The following is a 25,195-nucleotide window of genomic DNA, read 5'->3' on the forward strand; positions in this document are numbered from 1 at the left end:
ATTCCCTCAGTTTCTTTCAAACTCCGAGGTCGAGTCGTTCGAGCCGTCCCTCCCCGTCCCGAGGTCGGGTTTCTCTTCCGACAGCGAGTCCCCCTTCCCCTCTTGCAATTCTGGAACCCTTGATCCACCACCCCTGTCTCCCCTCAGACGTGCAAGAAAAAGGGCCCATACCCCCTATGAGAGTTTCCAAATAAAGCCTGTAGGAGGCATCACCTCTGGGTACACCGTGACATCTCCGAGATCAATATTCGCAGTGAGATCAAAAGCACCAATGTCACCCCCCGGCAGTGGGTTCTCCACCGTCTTTGAGTGTCCTCCCCCGAGATTTGGGTCAACCGCCTGTCCTACCAGTGACCCAAAGCAGTGAAGAGATCCCATCAATCCCCTATCCACCTCACATAAGAGGATAGGATCTTTTAGCCCACTAGTAGCAATCTCCAGCCCATCCTCTTGAATCACGCCTATTTCATGGCCCACTTCCTATGCAATTGGGTCTAAGCCCATCAGATTCCAATCGGGCCCCGAATCAATTTCAATTGGGTTTAGACCCAACCACTGGCCCGACTCAATAAAGCGGTTCCCCTTAATCACCTCTTTTTCTTTAACCTGTTCCAGCAGCAATTCCGGAGGCACACCAGCTTCGTTCACATCCGCGTCAGCCTCGGCCTGGGTGTCAGCTGCAAACTCGTCAGCGACAACCTCGTCAACTTCCGCGTCAGCAGCGACAACCTCGATCTCTCGCAACTTGCCACGTGTCACGGTCCTGTTTGATACCCCCGCAGCCGAGCAGCGAGCTCTCCACTCGACACACGACGCCATCGAGCCGCTCCCCTTCACTGACTCACGTCGCATCTCTCCCCGGTCGCTCACTGTGAAGGTTCAGACGTGAGCCTTCTTCGCGGGAGCTTAGCTCGACCGTCGGCATGTTAACGTTACCCTCTCAGTGGGAGCGACGCTCAACCGACAAAGATAAGCATCCTTGGTCCTTCTTGTCGTCAGCTCGGTGCTGCAATAACGTTAGCCCTCCTCCTCTATCCGGCCCCCCTGGCTTGCTTCCACCCTCTCCCGAGCTCTCCACCGTAGTTCTCCTACTTCGTTCAACCCCTCTCAGTCTCTCAGCTGGTAATTCCCGCTGAGAAGCAGGTAGCTCCGTAGCAATGGCTCCTACTCCGTCTCCTCCCCGAAGTACGACAGAACTCCGGCAGAACTCCTCTCTCCTCCGTGAGAAGAACATGGTATCTTCTCATGCCAAAAGAGAAATCGAGCTCCATCGGCAACTCCACCCCCCGTCGACGCTTCACCAGAGCCTTCACAAACTTCTTATGAGGCTCAAACGCTTTAGATAAAGCGATAAGATCGTCGGCCGGCCGTATGACATGATCGATGATGCTCCAGCACCACCCGTGGAGCGGGAGATTCCAAATCGAGATCCACTTCCCTCCCGTCGACACGGTAGGAGGCCCCTAACTCCAGCGATCCAATGTGCCAAGTTCAACCTACATTTACCGTCCCTTGTCATAGCATCGAAAGTTTTGAGCTTTACCACCTCCCGAACGACATCCCTGTTCTTGAACGGCAGGAGAAAAGAGTTCTCGTTCAATGGGACCGCCGGACCTGCCATCTTGTAGTTAAGGATCGAAGGTAGGATCTCCAGCACACTCCCATTATTCACATGTCCCCCCACCACCGAGAGAACAACAACCTTGGCCAACTCATCCCTCAACTCATAACTCTCCGGGGATAACGCAAGAGAAAGCGAAGCCCGGTTGATTTTCAGTCTATCCCTCTTCCCGTCAAGCATCTCCCCTTCCACTCTTCCCATGGACTTCGTTTCCTTCTCCGGCATCCTCTTGACCACCCTCTCTAGCCCTGAAGATCCACCTTTACCACTCAACAGACATGTCCAACTCCGGAGCAGCGCAGACACACCACTTGGTGCCGACAGTCCGCCGTGGAGTGAGACGTTCGGAAACATCTACCACAAGCTCCCTCCCGCGGTGACCGTGGTCTCTTCGTTCCCAGCACCACCTTCCTCTCCATGCGAGGCTCGTTCCTCCGCTGTCCAGCCGTGGTGTGCTCACCCGATGAAGAGGAGCAAGCCGCCTGCGCGTAAGAAAACCCCGGTCTGATCCCAGAGTCTCCTTCCACCGTCTTGCCCTTCCTCTCCTTTGCCGTGGTGTCACCGGCCTCTAAGCTTACCGGGTCGCCGCTCCAAAGATCGCCCAAGAGGCTCCGTTTCTCTATAGGTTTTTCCACCAGCTCAGCTTTCTTGACCACTTTAATTTCCATTTTGGCATTTCTTTTTTTTGATAAAAATTTTCAATGAATATCCAACCGAAGTTTGACGTAAATGTGGTCACTTAATAAAAAAAAATTAAGTTCAGAATTGTACACAAACACAGATATAACTATGTTGCAGTTATTGATTTCACAATATAATTAAAAATAAATAAATAAATAAAAATAATTATTAAAAAGAATATAGATAGGAATGTTGTAAAAATGCCAAATACCACGGAAAGCTCGTCGCTTCGTTAACGTGAACGGTTAAAAAAAACAAAAAACAAAAAACAAAAAACAAAAAAAAGCGCAATAAGTTAACAGATAAACAAATAAAATAATAATAAATACATGGGCCCACCACTCAGTCACTCTATACACTATCTTCTCACCTATATATAAACCCTACCCTCCCTCTCTTTCTCACTCACTCGCTCACTCACTCAGTGAGTTACTAGTACCGAGTACAGCACTACAGCCTTGGAATGGGTCTCCATTTTCATCTATTTATCCTCCTTCTGCTCCTCCTCTTCGTCTGCGGTAGCTCTGCCGAGCATGGCCGGGGTAGGCGCTACGACACCGGCATACTGAGCCGTGGAGCATTCCCAAAAGGTTATGTCTTTGGGACAGCGGCGTCGGCGTACCAGGTGGAGGGCATGGCTCGGAAGGACGGTCGTGGCCCCAGTATCTGGGATAAGTTTGTTCACATCCCAGGTGCGAACAATCTAGCTAACCCTCATTCTTCGCCAGCAAACCAAATTCTTGTTTCTTTTGAGGTTATTTTGGAGTTTGGTTGCTTGATTGCTTGTTTTGTTTGAATTCTCTGATCTTTTTGGAAAAATTAATAGGGGAAATCGCTAATAATGCTACTGCCGACGTTTCTGTCGACGAGTACCATCGCTACAAGGTTTGGCATGTTTTTTTTTTAAAGTTTGGATTTAATTGGATTTATTATTATTATTATTATCATTATTATTTTGAATTTAGGTGAGAGAGGGAGAGTTTGGTTTCTGATTTTAGGGCATTTTGGTTGTTCGATATTACTGTGTGACCTTTTTCTTTTTTAATAGATATGGTTGATGGTTCAATAATGAAAGTATGCATTATTTGCGGTAAAAAAATGTTTTTTTATCTTGATTGGCATATTTATAGCATAAAAAGTGTAGATCTTTCAGTAAATAGTCTGTAAAAATGCTAAAAGTTGGTGGTGGCTTGACTTTTGAAAAGACAGACATGGCCACATGATTTCCTGCCGACATTGCTGGCTGTCATTTTTTTGTTTTGAGTATCTGTAATCTTGTGCAATGTGCAATGATTGTATCACTGTTTTTTTCTTATGGGCAGGAAGATGTGAACATCATGAAAGAGATGAACTTTGATGCATATAGGTTCTCAATCTCATGGTCAAGGATCTTTCCAAGTAATCAGCCAGCTATGTTTGCTAAATATAACCTGGTCTTTTTAGTTTAACAACATGAGATTTAAGTTTGTTTTACTTGCTTTTTGTTGTAGATGGAGTGGGGAAGGTGAATCTAAAAGGGGTTGCTTATTATAATAGATTGATAGACTACATGCTGAAGCAAGGTAATAAATTTGGAAATCACAAAAGTAATTTTACCCGTTTTATATCTAAATGCTACTTAATTCATTGTTAATGTTACACCAGGCATTACTCCATATGCAAACCTCTACCACTACGATCTCCCAGCATCACTTGAGGAGAAGTATAAAGGCTTGTTGAGTCCTCAAGTTGTGTAAGTTTGTTTGTCCTTTTCTATATGGTTTGTTTTTACTTGTTTTTTATTCTAATTCTGTGCCCCTCTCAGTGACAACACACTTCTTTTCTTGTCCATTATATGTTTTGTGGATGGTACTAATGTCATTGAACTACAGAGAATTTATTGATAACCGAAACACAACCACTACATAAATTCCACTTGTTGGTTAAATATTCCTACTTTTTAGACTGAGTATAATAAGGTATGAGAGCTCAACAAAAACAAACTAAAGGGGCGCTTTTTAGTATTATTTCATTTAAATACCATCATATCACGTGCTTTAGTTTCTATTACCTTGTGTAATGTTATGTTTATTGAATATTCTTTCCATATAGAGAGGACTTTGCAAATTACGCAGATTTCTGTTTCAAAACATTTGGAGATAGAGTGAAGAATTGGTTTACATTTAATGAGCCAAGGGTGGTAGCAGCTCTTGGATATGATGATGGTGAATTCGCCGCTGGAAGATGCACAAATTGTTCTGCAGGAGGCAACTCTGCCACAGAACCATATATTGTTGCCCATCATCTCATACTGTCTCATGCTGCCGCTGCTAAGAGATACCGTGAGAAGTATCAGGTTGGTTTCATTTTTAAATGTTGTATATTATCAAAGAAGTAAAGTTGCTAAATTTTTTTAGCCCAAAATTTATATTGATATTTGGATACAATGCTAACATAAGCTGAACATTTCTTATTAAAAATTAACCTCCTTTCTCACTGGGGACTTGCTATCTTGTGATCATGATCTTGGGATTTGTAATTAATATATGCACTTGGTGTATTTGCTGCATTACTTGTCAAAGTTTCAGATTTTGCATGGTGGAGTTTATATGATGGATTGAAATTAATCTTTTTATGGTCGCAGAAAAATCCTACGAGGGACTAATAGTTATATTCTTGCTGTATGATCCTTGCAGGCTGAACAGAAAGGTAGAATTGGAATCCTTTTGGATTTTGTTTGGTATGAACCGCTGAGTGATTCCAAAGCTGATGAAGCAGCAGCTCAGAGATCAAGGGACTTCCACTTGGGATGGTGATTTCCACTACTTTGAGTTATGAATCTAGCTATACAAAGTTGTAGAAATATATTTTTATCTGGTGATGTTTGGTGCAGGTTTCTTCACCCCATCATCTATGGTGAATACCCAAAATCAATGCAGATGATTGTAAAAGAGAGGCTTCCCAAGTTCTCACCAGAGGAAGTCAAGATGGTGAAAGGCTCCACTGATTACGTGGGTATCAACCAATACACAGCTTACTATATGTATGCTCCCCAAGTTCCTCTGCCTACCGCCGTTCGCTACCAGTTAGACTGGAATGCTGAATTTGCTTGTTAGTTCTTTAGCTCCAATATAAGATTCTTAAAATCCATGCATAAAACTCTGTTAATTTTTTTTTTTTGTTTTTTAAATTATGCTGAATTTTGCAGATGAGCGCAATGGTGTGCCAATTGGACCAAGGGTACGTAATAATTAATACTCTTATGATTAACATTAGATTATTTATTAGTTGCTCTTATGCATGAGCCATTGTCTAGATTGAACTAATACCAAACTAATTTGCAGGCACACTCTGAATGGCTTTATATTGTTCCCTGGGGGATGTACAAAGCTGTGACATATGTTAAGGAGCATTATGGCAACCCAACAGTGATTTTATCTGAAAATGGTATAAAAATGAGAAACGAACTGTTTTATTGATCATTCAACTACACAGAAATCATCATCTCTAACTCACTGAAAATGCCATGAATAAGTGCAGGAATGGATGATCCAGGCAATGTCACTCTCCGTGTAGGGTTGCATGACACAACAAGACTGAACTACTATAGAAGCTACATTACCGAACTCAAGAAGGCAATTGATGATGGGGCCAATGTGATTGGATACTTTGCTTGGTCTCTGCTTGACAACTTTGAATGGCAATCTGGCTACACATCACGTTTCGGTCTGGTGTACATAGACTACAAGAACCTCCGGCGTTATCCGAAAATGTCAGCTTACTGGTTCCGGCAATGGCTTAACAAGAACTGAACCACTTCAGGAGCCACTATGAATTGCCTCTGTTTCTATCCTCTTGTCGTTGTACTAGTTGGATGGTTTGTGAGTTTTGCATAACTGCAAACCTTGATGAGCTTTAAATTTGACTGTCTACTTCTATGGTTAACGAAAGAGAGGAAACTTTCAAGTCTCAACTGGATTGAATTTTTTTTTTTAAATGGATAAATCATAGCTTTGTTAAAATCAATGAAATGAAACGGTGTGGGTGGGAGGTAATTGGTCCATGTTATATAATAATAATAATAATAATAATAATAATAATAATAATAATGAAATGAAAAGGCACTTCATAGATAGTAATAGGTCAAAAGTTAAAAATATCATTAATATGTATGTATATATATATATATGTCGGTATTCTATTAGTTATATGTTAAATCTTTAAGACATCTCACCAACTTTCCCCTACCAGACTCAATTTTTTAAACAAATATAGTCGCTAATTATTTTGTGAATAACATAATATAATATAATATATATAAAATTTTATTGTGAACATATTCAAATTATTGTAAATTTGTAATGGAGTGGACAGACGGCAAATATATTTAAAAAAAAAATTACAAAGGCATCACAATGGAGATAGACAGGGGAGCAAAATAATAGCTAGAGGTGGCTATAATGCAACATCCCAAGCAGGATACATAAAGAAGTGGCAACATAAGATTAGTATTTTAGGCTGATATATTTTTAAATAAGCAAGAGAAATTAGCCGAAACCCTAAGTGGACTCTGGTGCACAAAAATTGTATAACCTTCGTGGGATCTTTTTGAAAAAAATTGATGAACTACTAGAAATTTTTGAAAAAAATCATATTTTTAAAGGTTTTTTTAGGTAATCCTTTCTTCTGCAATACTCTCTCCATTTTTTTTTTACTTATCATATTTTGGAGCTTTTCTCTTTTCCTTTTTATTTGTCACATTAGAAATTTTATACGGCATTAAATATTTTTTTCAAATTTATCCTTCAATTTAATGTATTTATATAATTTTTAATAAATCACAATCAAGTAAATATTAAATTATATACTTCACTAGTGGAGTTTTAAATATGGGTAGTTTTTGGAAAGTAATGAAAATTTTTATAAAAAATAGGTGATTAACTAATTTTAATTAATTTTTTTAATTTATGTGAATTAGATAAATATGACAAGTAAAAAAATAAGCGAGGGAGTATATTCTAAAAGCGAATGTTATTTAGTTCGATGAGGGCGGTGAGGAAATCATCTTTAGCTTTCAAAAAAGGAGACTTGATGGTAATATTGCGAAAGTGGATTTTGCTAGAGCTTTCGATATGGTGGACTGGGATTTTCTTCTTGAACTCTTGGAGGCAAGGGGTTTTGGCCCGCGTTGGAGGCGTTGGATCGCTAATTTGCTCTTTACTTCCAAAGCCTCCATCCTTATCAATGGCTCTCCTGAGGGTTATGTCAGATACCAACGTGGTATGCGTCAAGGGGACCCCATTTCGCCCCTACTCTTTGTCCTTGTGGCAGACATGCTTAGTGTAATATTTAATCACGTTCTTGACTCTCATATCCTGCATGGGGTCCCACTTGGTAGGTTTGGCAATGTTTGTCACCTCCAATATGCTGATGACCTGATTATTCTCTCAGCTGGTGGGGTTGAGGACCTTAAGATTATTAAGTTGATCCTTTTTATCTTCGAAGGTATTTCTGGCTTGGCTATTAACCTTAACAAAACCTATTTGCTTTCTACCGGTCTTAATTCTCGTCCGACCTTTTACGCTTTGGCCACTCACGAGCAGTCTTTGCTAGCACTCTTCCCGATCACTTACACGGGTGTCCCGATTCTTTGGGAGAAGGCAGCGAGGCAGGGGACTGGGAAGTTCTTATTCTCAAAGTTAAAGTTAGGCTTACATCTTGGAAGGCGAATTACCTGTCTCTTGGGGACATGCTCACCCTCATCAACTCTGTCCATACTGCTTTGCCCACATACTGGATGTCGATCTTCTGTCTGCCTAAATGGGTAGTCAACCGTATTAACAGGCTGAGAAGAGATTTTTTTTGGAAAGGCCCTGACATTGACCGACCCAGATGTCGCTTGGTCAATTGGCATTGGTTGTGCCTTCCCCGTGACCAAGGTGGCTGGGGTACCATTAACCTTGAGGAATTCAATTGCGCTCTTCAGGGGAAATGGTGGTGGAAAGTCTTGAAGAATGAAGCTTGGTGTGGTTCGGCCCCTATCCTTTTTAACTATTTCCACCAGCACTCTAGGTGGAACCTTTGGTTACCCCGCAACCGCCGTTGCTCCTTCTTCGGCAAGGCCTTTTACCGTCACTAGAGGATTTTAAAGCCTGTATTCACTCCTCGGTTGGGAACGGTAACTCCACGTTGCTTTGGTTAGATAATTGGTATAACGGGCAAGCTCCTAAGTACTGTTGGTGGGAGGAGTTCCTGTCGACTACTTCCCCTTTCGCGACAGTTAGGGATATGCTCTTGGAACTCCCCTCTGCTGCTATGAGGAGAAATCCTCTTTTGATTGAGCTCAGCTCCAGAATCACCTCTGTGATTGGGGATCTTCCGGATCATAAAACTGGATGCTAACTTCTGATAGATCTTTCTCGGTGAAGTCTTTTTATAAATTTCTTATCGACAGGGGGCTGAGATGTAGTATCGCACCGGTGATCTTCAAGCGGTTTGTGCCACAGAAAATAGCTGCTTTCATGTGGCTGGCCTGGGACAGGAAGTTCCTCACGCTTGACACCCTTTTTGCCCGTAGTTGCAACAAACTCCCTACGACAACTTGCCTCCTATGTTGCTCTGCTATTGAGTCGATGGATCACCTGTTTTTTAGGTGCCCTTTGGCTTGAGACATCTGGGACCGCCATGCTCTCCCTTTTTCCTTCCCACGTGCCCCCTTGTCCTGCTCGGACTTATGGGGACTGTGGTATCGAGAGCTTAGCCCTCTTCTCAAACTGCCATACTCTTTGGTAGCTAGAGTGGTTTTGTGGCAAATTTGGCTTTCTAGAAATTTGGCGCTGCATCCAGTTTTCAAGCCTCCCTCGCGAGGAACCGGATCCCGACATGCATGATGAGTTTTTCTGCTAGTTGTCCTCCCCGATATCTCTGTTTGTGTCTTGGAGGAGTCCCTCTCCTCCTCCATGTGTCTCCATCTGCTGACTCGTCTCTTAGTGTTTGTCTTCCCTGTTGTGTGCTTTTGTTTCCACTTCTAATAGACTTGTTTGTCTGTTTTGTCTTCTTTGTACTGATTTTCTCTCTTTTTAATGCAATTGTGGTTTGCCCATTTTATAAATATATATATATATATATATATGTTATTTAGTTCAATAACCGGTGGTTTAAATCTTAACTTGGCTGCCTTTTGTTGTAGCTCTTTTTGATTAATTAATGATGCTATCTTTTAACAGAGTACATCAAGAGAGCTTAGCCCTTTTTCCTTCCCACGTGCCCCCTTGTCCTGCTCGGACTTATGGGGACTGTGGTATCGAGAGCTTAGCCCTCTTCTCAAACTGCCATACTCTTTGGTAGCTAGAGTGGTTTTGTGGCAAATTTGGCTTTCTAGAAATTTGGCGCTGCATCCAGTTTTCAAGCCTCCCTCGCGAGGAACCGGATCCCGACAGGCATGATGAGTTTTTCTGCTAGTTGTCCTCCTGATATGCTGCTGTGTCTTGGAGGAGTCCCTCTCTCCTCCTCCATGTGTCTCACTGCGCTGACTCGTCTCTTAGTGTTTGTCTTCCCTGTTGTGTGCTTTTGTTTCCACTTCTAATAGACTTGTTTGTCTGTTTTGTCTTCTTTGTACTGATTTTCTCTCTTTTTAATGCAATTGTGGTTTGCCCATTTTATAAATATATATATATATATATGTTATTTAGTTCAATAACCGGTGGTTTAAATCTTAACTTGGCTGCCTTTTGTTGTAGCTCTTTTTGATTAATTAATGATGCTATCTTTTAACAGTACATCAGAGAGGGCCCCCGTAACCCCCAGCGCAAGTCATCAATGCATAAAGTGATCTAAAAGCAACGGGACATAAACATTGAGGGGAGAGTGGCAACAGACTACTGTAATAAGTTGTGTTACTTTATTAAATACTACCATATCATCTTGTTATCATTTTCATTGTTACTTTGTGTAATGTTTTGTTTATTTTTTCCATATATACATAAGGATGACTTTGCAGATTATGCAAATTTCTGTTTCAAAAAATTTGAATATAGAGTGAAGAATTGGTTTGAGTTTTTATGTTTATTTATTTATTTATTTATTTATTTTGAGGAAAATGATAGCATCTCTTGGATATGATGGTAGTAAATTTGCATGGGAAGATGCACAAATTGTTTTGCAAGAGGCAACACTAAAACATAACCATACATTGTTGTCCATTTTCTTTTACTATCTTATGCTTCCAGCCTGCCACTGCTAAGAGATAATTTAAGAAGTATCAGGTTAGTATCATTCTTAAATGGCATATATGGTCAAAGAAGTGAAGTTTTGGCAGACTTTTGACTCCAAAACTTATATTCATATTAGGATATCTTAACTAACAAAAGTTGAAAATTTCTTAAAAATTAATCTCATTTTTCAATAGGCACTTATTCTTTTGTGATAATAATTTGAGATTTTGAATAAATATGCAATTAGTGTATTGGCTTCATTTCTTATGAAAGTTTCATTTTTTCATAGTGGAGTTTATATAATGGGTTATAATTAATCTTGTTTTATTTTTAGAAAAATTTTAACTCAAAATCATTTATTTAATACATCTAAGTCTTTATCATTTGGACTAATCCATATTTGCAGTATTCATTCACTCATCAAGGGTTTGCACTATCAACCTATATAAAGTTGTAGAAATATGTATATATATATATATATTTATTTATTTCTGGTGATGCTTCTCACAGGTTTCTTGGCCCCCAACATCTCCATTGAATATCCGAAATAAATGCAGGTGATTGTTAAAATGTAGCTTCCATTAGCTAAGATGGTGAAAGTTTCCATTGAGCATGTGGGTATCAACCAATACACAGTTTCCAATATGAATGTGGCTTCCATTAGCTACCAGTAAGACTAGAACGCTGAATTTGCTTGTGAGAATTATTCAATCCTACAAAATGTTTGAAAACCTTGTACTCCTTTTACACATGTCTGCTGAATTTTGCAGCTGACACCAACCGTGTTCCTATTGGATCATGGGTAATAATCAATACTCTTCTGGTTAACATTGTACCTTTTTGTATTTGGTGTTAAGAATACATTGCCAAAAAAAAAAAAATTCTTTTGCTGGATTGAAAGAATATTGAACTAATTTTTAGTCAAACTTTGAATGGTTTTATATACAAAGTTGTGGCATATGTTAAGGAGCATTACGGCAACCCAACTGTGATTTTATCTGAAAATGGTATTGAAAATGAGACCAATACTTTTATTGATCTTTCGACTATTTTGAAATATTTATCTCTAACTCACTGACAGTTCCATAAATAACTCCTGATAACTGCAGTAGTGGATGATTCTGGCAATGTTACTATCCCTGGCTGCAGGGTTGTATGACACAACAAGAATGAACTACTACGAAAATTACATTACCAAACTCATGAACTCAATCAATGATGAGCCTAATGTGCAACTTTGAATGCAAATCCAACTACACATCATGTTTTGGACTAGTTTATATAGAGTACAAGAAGCTCCGGCAGTACCCGAAAATGTCAGTCACTACTCGTTCCAGCAGTGGCTTAAGAAGAACTGAACCAATTCGGTAGCCTTTGGAGGTTCATCTCCAATTCCATTATCTTGTATTTATTCTTTGTTTTTATAAATTTCCATATTCTTCTTCCACTTGTTCTATGGTTTGTTAAGTTATGCATAAATAACTGCTAACCTTGACGAAGTCTAAATTTTATTGAGGATTTTCCTGCCCCATGCTTGCAATAAATTGGAAGGATTCTCCTTCATGAACTGTTTGTACTATTTCTGGCAAAGTTGCAAAACCAGTGATTTCACCTGACAAGCCAGGTTTACCAATTAAATGACTCCCACCAAACCATGGTACACAAAAGTCAACAAAAGAATAAACTCACCACAGTGTGCAGTTCAGTCCACTTACTTTTTGTTAACTTTTGAAATAAAACATAGTTTGATTAGCCTCATAGTTCATACTAAGAATCTATCTATCCAATTTATGATTTATTTTCAAAATCAAAACTGAAGATATCTAGCAACAGATGAGAAGAACACAACACTAATAAGTTGCATGAATCATACATAATTCCTGATGTTATTATTCAAAACTCTCCAGAGAATCAGGGAAAACTCCTCCAGAGCACATCACAACTGAGTTTGCCGCAAAATTAAAACCGAGAAAAAAACAAAAAAACAAAAAAACAAAAATTTAACAAAAATCTTGTTCAAATTCCGAGTTCATCAATCCAAGAAAGAGCCTCTGGTTTCAAAAAAGAGAAAGCTTCAGCATCGTCGAAATCAAAAGGGTCTCCATTGAAGATGAACTCAAGCTCATCTTCGTAAGTATCGAGATCAAACGCTTCCAAATCGACTGCATCCTCACAGAACAATAAATCCATCTCCGTCTCCAGCGTTGAATCATCATCATCGAAGCAAAGCTTCGAGATGGGAAGCGGGAGCTCCGCCATCTCCGCCATCTCCGGTACAGTGTTATGTTCAAAGCTCTGAGCTTTCTTGGCTCTGGTGTCGCCGGCGGAACTGGAGGAGCGGGAGATGTCGAGGACAGAGGAAGGAGAAGAGGGCTGGTGATCAAGGCCGAATTCAGAGGAGGATCGGAGAAGGATTCGCTTCTCGGCCTCTAGACGCTTGGAAGTCAAGGCGTAGGCTTCGGCAGCCTTTTCCGCCGTGTCGAAGGTGCCAAGCCAGAGACGAACTCCACGGATTGGATCTCTGATCTCGGCCGCCCATTTGCCCCACTGACGTTGCCGCACGCCCTTGTACTTTGACGTCGATGATCTCTTTACAGGGGTTTTGGTTTTGAGCTTCTCTTTGATGGGGTTTTGAGGCATGAGGATAATGATGTTGCGCTTCTTAGTTGTGCTTTCATTTTCATTTTCATCGCTAGATGAATCCGTAGCATCGGGATCATCATATGAAATTGTGATTTTTCTCAAGGATTCCAATCTCATCTTCTTCTCATCTTCCTCAAAGCTCCTCTTTTTTTTGGATTTTTTGGGGGTTTGCCGCATCTTTGCTTCTCTTCTCTTCACTCACAAAACAGTAAATAAAAAAAACCCTAAAATGAAAATAGTTCTTTCTCTTTTTCTCTCAGATGAATCAAATCAAATCAAAACAAAACACTTCGTATGCTTGAATCCCAAATATCTGAGACTGAATCCAAGCCTGCAAATTTCCAAAAAAAAAAGAGCAAAAATTCTTCTTTTAATTAAGGAAACCAAGAACAATTCCAAATTTAACAAATAAAAACCCTAAATTTAGATACTCACCGTGAAATCCTGAAATACATGCCCAACATCCGCATTCCACAAGGAGGAGCAACAACAGCAATGGAGGAACTTTTCTCAAGCTTCTCCTCTCCACCTATAGTGGCCACCAAATCAAAGAATAGAAAGCTAAGAGAAACAGCCGACATAAATCCTCTTCTCTTCTTCTCCCCAACGAACCAGAGGCCAAAACCCCTCCTTTTCCCTTCTCTCTCTGTCTCTCTCTCAAGCCCCTAAACCCTAAACAAAAGATAAAAAAGGTAGAGATAGAACAAGAGTTAGGTGCGCAGGATGACAACCCAATGGCTCTGCTTTCTCTGCTCCGTTCACGTATACGACAAACACAAACACAATCTAAAGAGATATATTTTATATTAATACAACTAAATAATATAAATAACTCCTAAATAAATATCTTAACCATCAGATAAAGATTGGTATCGTGAGGTTGGAAAATTAAAAATAAATAACTTTTAAAATATTATCTTTTTAAAAAAATAAATTAAATTTGAAAACCTGTTCGCCGGCTTTCTTGCTGCGTGTTTTTCCTCAACAATGGTGACCGTGATGCATTGTTCCACCGTTCTCTCACTCTGTTACTATTTAACTCTGGTTATTAAGTCAGTTTCAATACCAGACCGTATCGGGCCCACTGACACGTCATCAAACACGTGTGTTTTTTAATTTTAAGTGAACAAATAGCGTGGGTGTAGTTACTTGAGGCACAAGTTAGCTTCATTTGGCATGTAACGCTCTCCATAAATGATATTATTATTACATTTAAAAGATTTTATAATTACATTATAAAAAAAAAAGACTAATTTTAGTAAATTGTGAGGTGTATAATGTATATATCGTAATGAATTTTACAAAATCCAGTAAGTTAAAAAAAATTATATATAAAAAAAAAATAATTAGAAAACAAGATCAGGGTAATCGCCACCGAACAGATCGAACGGCTCACAAAGCGCGTCGTTGAAACCGAAAGGCTCATCGATCGCCACGAACCCCAAATCAAAAGCCTCGTCTTCGTAGCCCCAAATCGGCGCGAAACCCGCGTTTTCATCCTCGCTGCCGCCGCAGCACTCCTCCGACGGGGATGGCGCCGCCGGAGGGAGGCCTAGCTCATCATCGGAGGCCTCCAAGAGATAGCCTAAGTCAGGCTGTGGAATCAGATCGTTGGGATTGCGGCGAAGGGACAGGTGTGATCTCTTCCTGAAGACTCTTGATGACAGTGTCAAGATCCTGCGTCGTGTGATCCCGATCACCAGCGTCATCATCGTCTTCAAAGATGTTGATGATCAGCTCTTCACGGATGCGCTTGGCGTCGTGAAGCAACTCATCTTCAGGTAAGTCCACTACTTCTCGAGATCGCTTGTTATTTGCAATGGATTCCATAGTGATATCAATGAAGAAGAATAGTAGTAGGGTTAGAATGGGTAGAGAAGTACAGAGCTGTGGGGGCGTTTTGGGGTGGAGAGGGTTTCAAAGTCTTGGATATATATATATATATATATACAGGTTGGAATGGAAGAGATTAGGGTTTAGATTAATTGACGGTGAGGTGGGAATGGGTCCGCAAAGAAGACGAGAGTGGCTGGCTGGTTGCGATGTTTGACATTGGAATAGGGACCAACACGCATGATCTTAGGATTAAATTTGTGTGTGTGTGCCTTTGTCCACAAATTGGAACCCACGACTTCAACATGATGCCAATCCCTTTTTTTTATTATTATTATTCTTTTATTATTTAAAAAAATAAAGGAATTTGACTAGAATTTTTATTCAGTTTTTTTTTTCCAGTATTTATATATTAGGTTGTGTATTGCGTTATCTCAACATCAGCCATTTTCACGCATGTCTGGATTTTTTTTTTTTAATTATGTCAAATTTTGTGTCTTTAAAGAATTTTATCATGTGCTGTTGGTCAAAAGTGTGTTTGTGAGGTGACAATTCAGATTGTTTTGTGATAAGCTCTTTTTATTTTTTTTTGGGTCAATTTATATTTTTTTTTTATATATAAAAGTGGATAAATCACATGTATTAAGAGAAAAGAACAGACAAATTACAACAAAATAGGACCTAGACCCATGAAGTGGGAGAACCAATTATATATAATGTAATAATTTGTCTTAGATGACCATGACATGATTATTCCAGAATTAATTTAAATATTTTAAAACAATGATAAACATGTTTACTTGTCCAAATTTATAAGTTCATAATTTATCACAGTTATTATCATTAAATTTAAATGTAACATAATTTTGTATTAAATTTGAAACGAATATTATTATTAAATTATAAGTGAATTAACACGATTATGACAAGGAGAGTTTCTTTATTTTAAATGGGTGTTGACAATTATGAATTCCAAATATGCTTAGGCAAACGCCATGCATGTCCAATTATATACAATTATTTAGCGTTCAATTCATTTAATCTATGGTTCAATTTATTAAATAAGTGTGGATAAGGGCATCCGTTGAACTGCAGGCCAAGGCCTTATGTCTGGAAGCTTAATAAATTTCACACGTGTTGGGTGTTTACAATGCTTCAAATCAATTGAATTTGGATGCATATTTATTAAGCCAATATCTCCAAGGTTGTGAAAGATTTTAAGATTCTGGATTTCTCTCACGGGGAAAACAATTATCTAATTTAATTGGTGTTTGTAGGCCTAACCCTAAAGTAAAGACCTATATAATTCTTGTTTCTGGAATCTTACTGGAAGATGTGACATGGCTGACCTTTGGTTCTTCTCCCCTCTCTGTAAGAAATGAAGAGATGACCTGGGGGGCATAATAATATATAGAAAGACATAGAAGCTACCTTTTCTAAACATTGTGTATTTCTAGGGTTTGTCGTGGTTCACATTTCGTGTTGATCACGTTGGTCAATAAACTCAAATTGTGCGTTTCCAAGTAGAGATTCCCACTTTTCTCCTATATTTTAGTTTTTGCCACTAAAACATTCAAAAAGATGCAGGACACTGGGGGTATAGTACCTGCTTCTTTGGAATCCCTTTCAAATATTTTGAAAAACCTTGTTCATGGTTTAGACTACTCTTGTATATATAACTCATAATCTATTAGCATTCAAGGTGCTTTGCTTTGAAAATTTGACGTTCAAAACTAAAAAATATTTTAAGACGTACGGATTAGATATAGTTTAACCTTTATTGACCTGGACAGAGTAGTATGATTGAACAACTAGGATGATATTTTGGACAGAAATTGTTCTTGGAAGCCTGGTCTTGGTCACTAGTACATTAAATTTTTCTTGTGGTCACTGCTAGATAGTCAAATCATCAGTTAAAAGCTTCTGACTGTTTGTTGGACTTCTTGATTCTTTTGAGAAATAAGAGTCTGTCAAATAATATGTACTTGAATAAGTTGAATGGATCATACATGAAACCACTTGTTCCAGTTTGTATTGGATGATGAGATATTTCATATCCCTCTTTTCACATCACAATGAAGCCACTAGCCAGTGCAAAAGAAGGGATGACACTGAATGTTGTTATCTGTAACTAGTATTTGATGCCAAGTCTTGGTAGCGGGTCATCCAAGTTATACACAAGTTGGAGAAAAGTCGATGCCAATCTTTATTAGTTGTGAAACATGACATTCATCTTCTGTAGAAATTTCTTCTTGCTTGATCAATAATACAACATTTCTTTTGTAGAGAAAAAGTCAATGAAATAGATATTAAACTGTATGGTTGATCAGATCTTTTCAACCAGAGAAGCCAGTTCTTTTGAATAAAATTTAAAAATATGAAATTAAAACCCTGGTCTATGATCAGGTAGGGGAGTGTTATACCAGCTCTCTATTGTGGAGATGGTGACAACTAATGTTCAGGCATGAAAATATTACGGATTATATCATTGAGTTTTCTTTTCAGTTTTTACACAGATGATGAGATTAGATCTTTCATGTCTACTAGTTACTTATCTGATTACTAACCGGCGATCATCTGATTGCATACCCTTGCAATCAAAACAACCAGGGTCTTTGATGCATGGTATACTCGAACTGTTGATTCGCCGCACGAATACCCAGTACAAGTCTTCAAAACCTGTTGATCAAAGATAGCTAGGAATTGAAAAAAAAAGAGTAAATTTTATTACTCAAGAGAATAACTATTACAAAACTGATTTTACTCTCGCCCATAGGCTTACATTAAATAGTAAAAAATCAAAGATATGAAAATAATCCTAAAACGGAGATAATTCGAAAATATACCAAAAATGATAAATTTTCAAATACCGGCAAGAAATAAAAAAGTTAACAAAATAAATGCTAACGTCATAAACGGCTTACAAATCAGAGATTTATAGCCAAATTAATAGCGAAATCAATTATTACTAAAAATAGGAAAATCAGGGTTTTCGAGGCCTAAACGATGGAATTTGGCCGAAATCATGCATGACTCATGAGTTTGCGCAGCAAACTGTGACTTGTGTTCGTTGGCCCGTTTCCCATCAGACTAGGCCCAAGAAACCCAAAAACTCCACCGCCCGGCAAATTACTAAAATACCCTTCAGTCACTTCGAGTCTCACTTCCGTATGAACGCGCATGCCATCTCCTCAATACTGCCCGCATCAGTCTTTATACTTCCATTAAAAAAGCCAGGTTAGAAAGCATGTCCTGGGTGGTGGTGATGACAGTATAATTAAAAGTGCTAAGTGTTTTTTTTTTTGGGAAGAGGAGGAGGGCGAACCCACTAGAGACCCAGTGACATGCACAAACTTCGGTGAAACAAGTGGGGACGAGGCCACGCTCACGTGGGCGCTGGAACCAGTCATACATAACCACTATTCACAACTCCCAGAAATGTGCCCTCAACCGAGAATCGAACTCTCACCACTCGGTGAGAGCTCTATCGGCGACCTGTGTACAAATAGACCCACAGGTCGTTGGCAAAGTGCTAAGTGTTCTTGAGACAATGAGAATGTAAATTGCCTAAGGAGCTAAGAGCCACCCGAGACGCTCACCTGAGCGATATGAAGCACTATTTAAAAAATAAAAAATATAGAAAACAATATTATAATAATCATCTACTGAAATATTCAACTTTCAAAATAAAATCATAAGACAATCTAAACTTTCAAATTTACTATGCAAGATCTAATTTAGAATCTTAATTATGGTCTAATTATTATAAAACTCTGTTAGTCTTTATTGTCTCAGGAAGTTTCTTGTTTTTTTTTAAATATCTTTTTTTATTTTATTATCTCTTTGAAAGTCTTTCTATATTTAAAAAGTTACCTTAATTTATTTTGAAAAAATAAAAAACTACAATTTTTCAACTATAATTGTTTATAGTTGCTACATAATATTTATTTCTCTATTAGTTTCCTTTAAAAAAACATTTAAAAATACAAAAACAAGAAAAAAAGTAACATAGGCAAGGCTTTTCTTGCCCTGCACTTGGGCTGAAGCGCTCACTTAGATGGTGCTTCTTTGATGGCGTTTCACCTAGTGGGTTATGATGCGCTATAGTCTTGCCTTGCCTCACTTGGGTGTTTAAACGAGCGCTTTTTATGTTTGTTTTGTTAACACTAGGTGGTGAGTCATCGAAGCAGTGCCACAAGTCAAAAGGAAAATTTATGCCAACTCTTTAGCAGTTGGGAAATGTGACATTCCTTTTCATGTGGAAAATGTTCTTGTTTGATCAATCATACAACTATTCCAGCAAAATGGAAAAGTCATAGAAATAGACATTATTATTATTATTATATGGTTGATTAGGTCTTTCCACCTCGAGAAATGATGTTGATAGTCAATATTTGTGCATGAAAAAAAAATCAAGGAATTTTATTATTTTAATTTTCTTTTTATTTTCACACACACAAACACCAAGATTATACATTTACATCTGGCAAATACCAATTCCTGATTTGATCACTGATTGACCTTCATCTGTATTTACAGACTTTCACACCCTTAATAATCAAAACAACCAAATTCTCTCTTCATACAAAACCGGCAGGTTAAAAGCCAAATAGAAAACCACACAGATTCGCCGGCAAATAGTCATCAAACACTAGCAAATATATTTATACTGCAGGACAATTCCTAGGCACTAGATGTCTCTGTCTTCTCTCTGAATGATCTTCATGGAGGCTAATTCTTCATCCAATATTTGCTTTTGATAACAGAGAATGGGACTTGCTGTCAAAAGATCTCTATATACAAAACTTAATGCAATTGTCCCTTCCTTTAACAAACCAATGTCAGCATATAATTTCTTTTGTTTTGTTGTAAAGGTTATGTTGAGTCTTTCTAACAAACATGGTTGTGTTTTCCATCAGCAGAATCAAGACAAGAGAAGCCTTCAATTCTCACGGCAGCCGGCATGATACCACCACTAATCCTCGCCGGAACACATCCTCCTCTTCTCGACCGAAAACGAGGATCATTAACCACCGGGTTCGCTACTCTGCACGGCGGAGACCCATTGAAGAATCCTGCACTCTGTTCTTCATCCTGCCATATTAGTGAAGAATTCATCATACATGCACACAGTTCTACATGTTAATCACTACTGGTTGATTGGTTATACCTTTGTGAGGATAACATCAACAAGGTCAGTACAAGGATGGCATCTAAGGGGCATTGGGCAGTTGAGAGGTTTCTCCTTCCCCTGAAGTACAAACTTGAAGCTTGACATCTCCTTTGGAATGAGTTCTTTAAACAAATAAGAACAACAAATTGGAAAGGAAATTCAGTTAGAGAAGATGAAGATGCAGGCCAGGGCACTTGTATTCATATCCAAATAATGCCAATGTTTCATCCACTCATTTTGTTCTTAGGATGACCATGTCAATATTCCCAACTGTTCGGTATTAGCAACAAATGGAAAAGGCCATCTGGTCACACCTCTTATTTCTTCTTATTCTTTTATTGGAAAAGGCCAGCTTTTGTGGCCTATGCTTTCCAGTTATGTAAAGTGATGAATGATGATGCCTGGATGAATATCAATCACATATTTTTTCCCACTCAACCAGGAGGTTGATTAATCAACTGAGATATTTAATGATTAATAATTAATAATTAACATGAATATCAATCACATATTGGGGAAGCTTACTTATTAAATATAAATTTATATTTGACATGCAAATTTTATTAAAAAATAATTAAATAAGCAAATAACCTTGCTGAACTCATGTATCTTTGCAATGGTCAACTAGATAAATAGTTTTTTTAAATATAAATATGATTGATCAATAAAAACAAGATGTTGCATACCTTCATGCACTGAACACGCCCTGCATTGCAGGGAAGCTGAGAGAGGTTGGGCATGGTCCTGTGAGTGGCCGGAAAGGCGGCAGATGACTTGAGCCGGTGCACGGTGGCAGTGTGGCACCATGCTGACCTGAGCCGGCGCCACCAGGGACACAGCCACAGTGGACGAGATCACAATGGAAGAAGCCATTGGAACTCTGCTCTTTTCCTCTTGCCTTCTATTGAAATTATAGGGTAGTAATATATATATTTATATATATTACATTCACTGGTAGTCACTTTATGCTATCATCCAATGGTTCTTGTTCTATCTGGACATGCAATGGCCAACCATGGCCGTTGGATTTGGAGAAGATGACATGACACTTGTATCACGACACATGAACCAGTGTTAATGGATGGCATCCTTATTGCTAGCTTGCATTCACTGTGTGCTACGTGTGGCAGGGTTAGTTGATCTTATCTCTTTGAGCGTGTGTAATTACAGTGAACAGAAAAATGAAGCTGTTTGATTTTGTTTTTAAATATTTATGTCTTAGAATTTATTTTTTTATTATTATAATTATTTATGTAGCCCACTTGAGTCTGCAATAAATGGTTTGGTTTGATTTGAATGTTTGTCATGAGCTATGGTATACAAAAAAAGTTAGGCATTTTTGCAGGACTTCATCATTTTGCTTGTCCCTGGGCCTCTTGTGTCACCTTCATTTATGATGCCTTCTTCACCTTATTTTTATTTTTCAACCATCAAGTTTTGCAAGATCTTGTATGATACCTAAATTGATTGTGAGATAAATTTTTTTCGGTATATCTCGCTGAAGGCATCTTTGGGCAACTAAATTAAGTTGTTATAACAATAGACTGTATTCTTTAAAATTTGGTGCTTATTTTGAAATTGAGATAACTTGTACTCTGAATAGTCAATAGCTGACTTTGTCCTTTTTAGATATTTAGAAAACTCTATCTCTTACCACAAATAACACAATTTTGATCGGTTGAATTTAGGATTGTAAATGAACTAAATCATTTGTGAGCTATTTGAGGCTCGGTCTGAAATAAAGCTAGTTTCCCAAGCAAACAAGCAGAGCTCGTGCTTGAATTTCGAACTCAAATAGTTAATTATGCAAAGTTCTACCCGCAAATTGCTCAATTCATCGAGGCTTGCAAACAATTTTTTACTATAGCACATAAGCTATTATATAAATATACATATCAACTATTGTAGTTATATACACTATAGCTATAGTACTATAGTTATTGATGTGGGGCGTATTGAGGAGTAAGCCTGTATTTTTCTGGACAAATGGGACATGACCTAACAAAGGTATTATAGTAATTTTTTCAAGCGGTGGAGTTTTGATTTTTAAGGGTCTCACTTGAAAGAAAACTGGTCAATGAACACAAGTCATTAGCTTTGCTTGTGAGCCATGCCAATTTTTGGCCGAATTCTATCATCTTCACCTCGAAAACAGCAATTTTGCCATTTTAAAAAAGATTTAAATTCATTATATCTTAGGCTCAAAATCATTGATTTGTAAGCCAGTAGTTTTTATTTGTTAAGCCTTTTTATTTCTTGCTAAAGTTTGAGAATTTATCATTTTTAGTATATTTTCAAATTATCTCCTTTTTAGGGTTATTTTCATTTTTTTAGTTCGCTTATTTATTGTAAGCCTACGGGTAAGAGTAAAACAGTTTTTGTGATCATTATTTTCATTGAGTAATAAGATTTTACTATTCTCCCAATCCTAGTTATCGTTGATCAACAGGTATTAGAAGGCTTGTTATCGAGTATTCGTGCGCGAATCAACGGTTTTAAGTATACCACTGCATCAGTTATATTACTCTAACCATGTTACTGTCGTTGAGTCAGGTTTTATATTTTTTTTTAACGAGTTGAGCCATTGCCTAACAAATAAAGCTCAAAGTAATCTAGGCCTTAAACTTGGTTAAAATATATATTACCAAGCCGAGCTCGAACATAGTAAAGCTCAACTTAGCTTGACACAATTGCAGCGCTCTAGTTGAGTCTGATACAAACAATATACTTGCATACTCTCATCTATTTTTATCCTATTGAATGTCTATCTTTAAATTTATGGCTTGGGTGGTTATGGAGACAAAATCAACACAAACATATTTATTTTTCTTTTAAGACCTCAAGCTAAGTTCAAAAAGCTTCCTATGAATCAATTCAAATAAGATTTACAAATCTAGATAGCAAAGAGGCTAGGATGCGGTGTTCACAACCTACAATAGTTCTATAATGCCCCGTCGAGAGAATACAAGTAGAAAATAAGTTCTAACAAACAATGGTGTTCATGTATAACTAAATTCAATTATTCTCATAGGAAATGACCAATGGATCCATATAACATCATATAAAGAAAATTCATATAAGTCTCTTTTGGAACTTTACTCTGAACTCTTTCAAGCAATCTCCCTTCCTTTGACATCAATCAAGGAGTTTATTCATGCTATTTCTTCCAAGATTCTCTTTTATAGCCGATTAGTCCTTTGATATTGATAGCTTTGATAGAATCTACACAATCAATTGAAAGACTCCAAATCATAGAACCTTGAGGGTAGTGATAAAAATTTGGGTCAAATGCTTTTACAATTTTCTTAATGAAAAAGGTCTCGAGTCTCGGTTGAGCAACTAATATTAGAAAAATGTTTCCCACTTAAAATCAAACTCTTCAACATGCTTACATAGGATAACAAAATTAATTTTGACCTTAAATAATGCAATAACCTCCCTATAACAATGTGCTTGCTCTGCACTTCCTTTATGGAAATCATTGATCATTTATTCACACTTCTTTTGTTAAACCATCTTGAATTTTTTTTTTTTTTTACTTCTATTATAATATTCAATTTTATTCGATTTCAGTTTTATAAGTTCAATTTTCATGAAGGAAAAAATTAGAAAAACACTCAAAATATATGTGATGTGCATACAATGAGAGACCCACAATCCTAAAAGACCAGTCTGATAAGGTGGGGTTTCCTTTCACATATATGCTTATGGGCTCCTTTTCAATTAGATGATGTGAGACTAAACCAAGCTTGTAACAGTATGGCAGCTTCTTTTTAAGGTTATATTTTGGAATAGTTAGTAAATGTAAATAAGATATAATTAATCATAAATTCCTTCCATTAAACCCTATAATTATTGGGATTAACAGGATTATCTTTGTTTGGTCATTAGTTACTCATGAGCTTAACAAGCCCTACCCATTGCGATCAAATGTAGCCGTGGTCTCACTATTAGAAGCTCAACTTTGCTCAGCTTGACAACTCTAGACAATGGATAGATGGCTTAACCTTTGAATTTGATAGTGCTCCAATGGATGAATAATACACATTAGCAATATTCTCCTAAAAGTTAATTTCATTTTCTTTAAATGTATTTTTTTAAACCTCGTTTATGTCACAGCTTGTGGTATTTGGGCACCTCATAATTTTATAATTTTGGTGTGGCATTTCTTCTTTTAATAAACTTGTGATTTATCCAATTCGCTTAAATAATAATAAATAAAATAAATTTCTGGTGTACATATATATTCAATTATTGACATATATTTCATGTATGATTAGAGCCATTAATTGGTTGCAATTCTATATGAAACTCCTGTGAGTTAGATGATGTGGAGACTATTTTAAGTAACACATGGTTTCTTTTATGCAAAATGGTCTTTTTATGTTTAGTGTTGTATGGCAATAGTATTAAATTTACACAATAATGAGAAACACACTGCCAGTTCTTATTATGGAGGTTTATCCTTAATTAATAAAGCAAAACCTCAAAGTTTTTCCAAAAGAGTTGTGAGTTTTTTTCCATTGAAACTCTACTTTGAATTCATTCTGTAAACAAAAGATTTAATTATTTAATTTGTTTGTATATAAAAAATAAAGATTCACCAAATATGCATACATATATACATACATAAAATACACCAAGAAGAAGGTACAAATTGTCTAGCTGGCAGGATGTCTGATTGAATCAAAAGTATGTAGACATGAGCAGCCATGTACATCTCTAAAGATTTTCTTGTTTTCACTTTTCAGGGAATTAATTCACTCAGTAAAAGGACTCAAGAATATATAGGCACTCAATAGTCTTAGTTTTCCCTTGCAGAAATCATAGCAATTAATGACTTGGAAGCAACATAAAATTTTACACTAGCGTAAGCATTCCTTTGGTTTAGTATGCTTTCATTCTAAATTTAGTAAACAATGAGTGGTGTACATAGAGGAATTTATCAGTTGATGATTGTGAAAAGAGACGCAACTTAGTTGAGGAAATATAACAAAATTGTCAAATAATTGAATGAGTTATGTGGTGGAAGATGAAGTAGGTGTGCTAAGA

The 25,195-nt window shown here is 37.6% G+C and overlaps 4 protein-coding genes across 5 annotated transcripts; 1 reads left to right on the forward strand and 3 right to left on the reverse strand.

The window, feature by feature from the left end:
* Positions 1 to 2,691: 2,691 nt before the first annotated feature.
* Positions 2,692 to 6,254, forward strand: LOC120259456 (beta-glucosidase 1-like). The gene is made up of 11 exons (XM_039267062.1): positions 2,692 to 2,994; positions 3,129 to 3,187; positions 3,625 to 3,700; positions 3,793 to 3,864; positions 3,947 to 4,034; positions 4,394 to 4,637; positions 4,978 to 5,093; positions 5,175 to 5,392; positions 5,490 to 5,521; positions 5,626 to 5,728; positions 5,822 to 6,254. Exons 1-11 carry the CDS (start codon positions 2,766 to 2,768, stop codon positions 6,091 to 6,093), a joined length of 1,509 nt encoding a protein of 502 aa, XP_039122996.1. The 5' UTR covers positions 2,692 to 2,765; the 3' UTR covers positions 6,094 to 6,254.
* Positions 6,255 to 12,506: 6,252 nt separating this feature from the next.
* LOC120258062 (ethylene-responsive transcription factor ERF070-like) lies at positions 12,507 to 14,146 on the reverse strand. Of its 2 annotated transcripts, XM_039265405.1 has the most exons (3): positions 14,086 to 14,146; positions 13,573 to 13,809; positions 12,507 to 13,468 (listed from the first exon to the last, which is right to left on the reverse strand). In XM_039265405.1, the coding sequence occupies exon 3, from the start codon at positions 13,312 to 13,314 to the stop codon at positions 12,511 to 12,513; it is 804 nt and encodes a 267-aa protein (XP_039121339.1). In that variant the 5' UTR covers positions 13,315 to 13,468; positions 13,573 to 13,809; positions 14,086 to 14,146; the 3' UTR covers positions 12,507 to 12,510. The 2 variants fall into 2 exon arrangements, with proteins under 2 accessions (XP_039121339.1, XP_039121338.1); XM_039265404.1 differs by lacking the exon at positions 14,086 to 14,146 and having other exon boundaries at positions 13,573 to 14,015.
* A 102-nt stretch (positions 14,147 to 14,248) lies between these two features.
* On the reverse strand, positions 14,249 to 15,219 carry LOC120259021. The gene has a single exon (XM_039266544.1). The coding sequence runs from the start codon at positions 14,847 to 14,849 to the stop codon at positions 14,484 to 14,486; it is 366 nt and encodes a 121-aa protein (XP_039122478.1). The 5' UTR covers positions 14,850 to 15,219; the 3' UTR covers positions 14,249 to 14,483.
* Positions 15,220 to 19,379: 4,160 nt separating this feature from the next.
* Positions 19,380 to 20,563, reverse strand: LOC120259022. The gene is made up of 2 exons (XM_039266545.1): positions 20,141 to 20,563; positions 19,380 to 20,064 (listed from the first exon to the last, which is right to left on the reverse strand). Exons 1-2 carry the CDS (start codon positions 20,246 to 20,248, stop codon positions 19,861 to 19,863), a joined length of 312 nt encoding a protein of 103 aa, XP_039122479.1. The 5' UTR covers positions 20,249 to 20,563; the 3' UTR covers positions 19,380 to 19,860.
* Between the last annotated feature and the right edge of the window lie 4,632 nt (positions 20,564 to 25,195).

Source organism: Dioscorea cayenensis, chromosome 4 (assembly GCF_009730915.1).
Source record: "Dioscorea cayenensis subsp. rotundata cultivar TDr96_F1 chromosome 4, TDr96_F1_v2_PseudoChromosome.rev07_lg8_w22 25.fasta, whole genome shotgun sequence".
In the NCBI taxonomy this organism is placed as follows: Eukaryota; Viridiplantae; Streptophyta; class Magnoliopsida; order Dioscoreales; family Dioscoreaceae; genus Dioscorea; species Dioscorea cayenensis.

Bases quoted from the DNA above. Each gene is read 5' to 3' on its own strand.
- LOC120259456 (XM_039267062.1), top strand. From the start codon at position 2,766: ATGGGTCTCCATTTTCATCTATTTATCCTCCTTCTGCTCCTCCTCTTC. The intron at 3,865-3,946 runs GTAATAAATTTG...ATGTTACACCAG, and splicing joins AGACTACATGCTGAAGCAAG to GCATTACTCCATATGCAAAC. The intron at 4,035-4,393 runs GTAAGTTTGTTT...CTTTCCATATAG, and splicing joins TTGTTGAGTCCTCAAGTTGT to AGAGGACTTTGCAAATTACG.
- LOC120258062 (XM_039265405.1), bottom strand. From the start codon at position 13,314: ATGCGGCAAACCCCCAAAAAATCCAAAAAAAAGAGGAGCTTTGAGGAA.
- LOC120259021 (XM_039266544.1), bottom strand. From the start codon at position 14,849: ATGATGACGCTGGTGATCGGGATCACACGACGCAGGATCTTGACACTG.
- LOC120259022 (XM_039266545.1), bottom strand. From the start codon at position 20,248: ATGTCAAGCTTCAAGTTTGTACTTCAGGGGAAGGAGAAACCTCTCAAC. The intron at 20,065-20,140 runs GTATAACCAATC...CTAATATGGCAG, and splicing joins TTGATGTTATCCTCACAAAG to GATGAAGAACAGAGTGCAGG.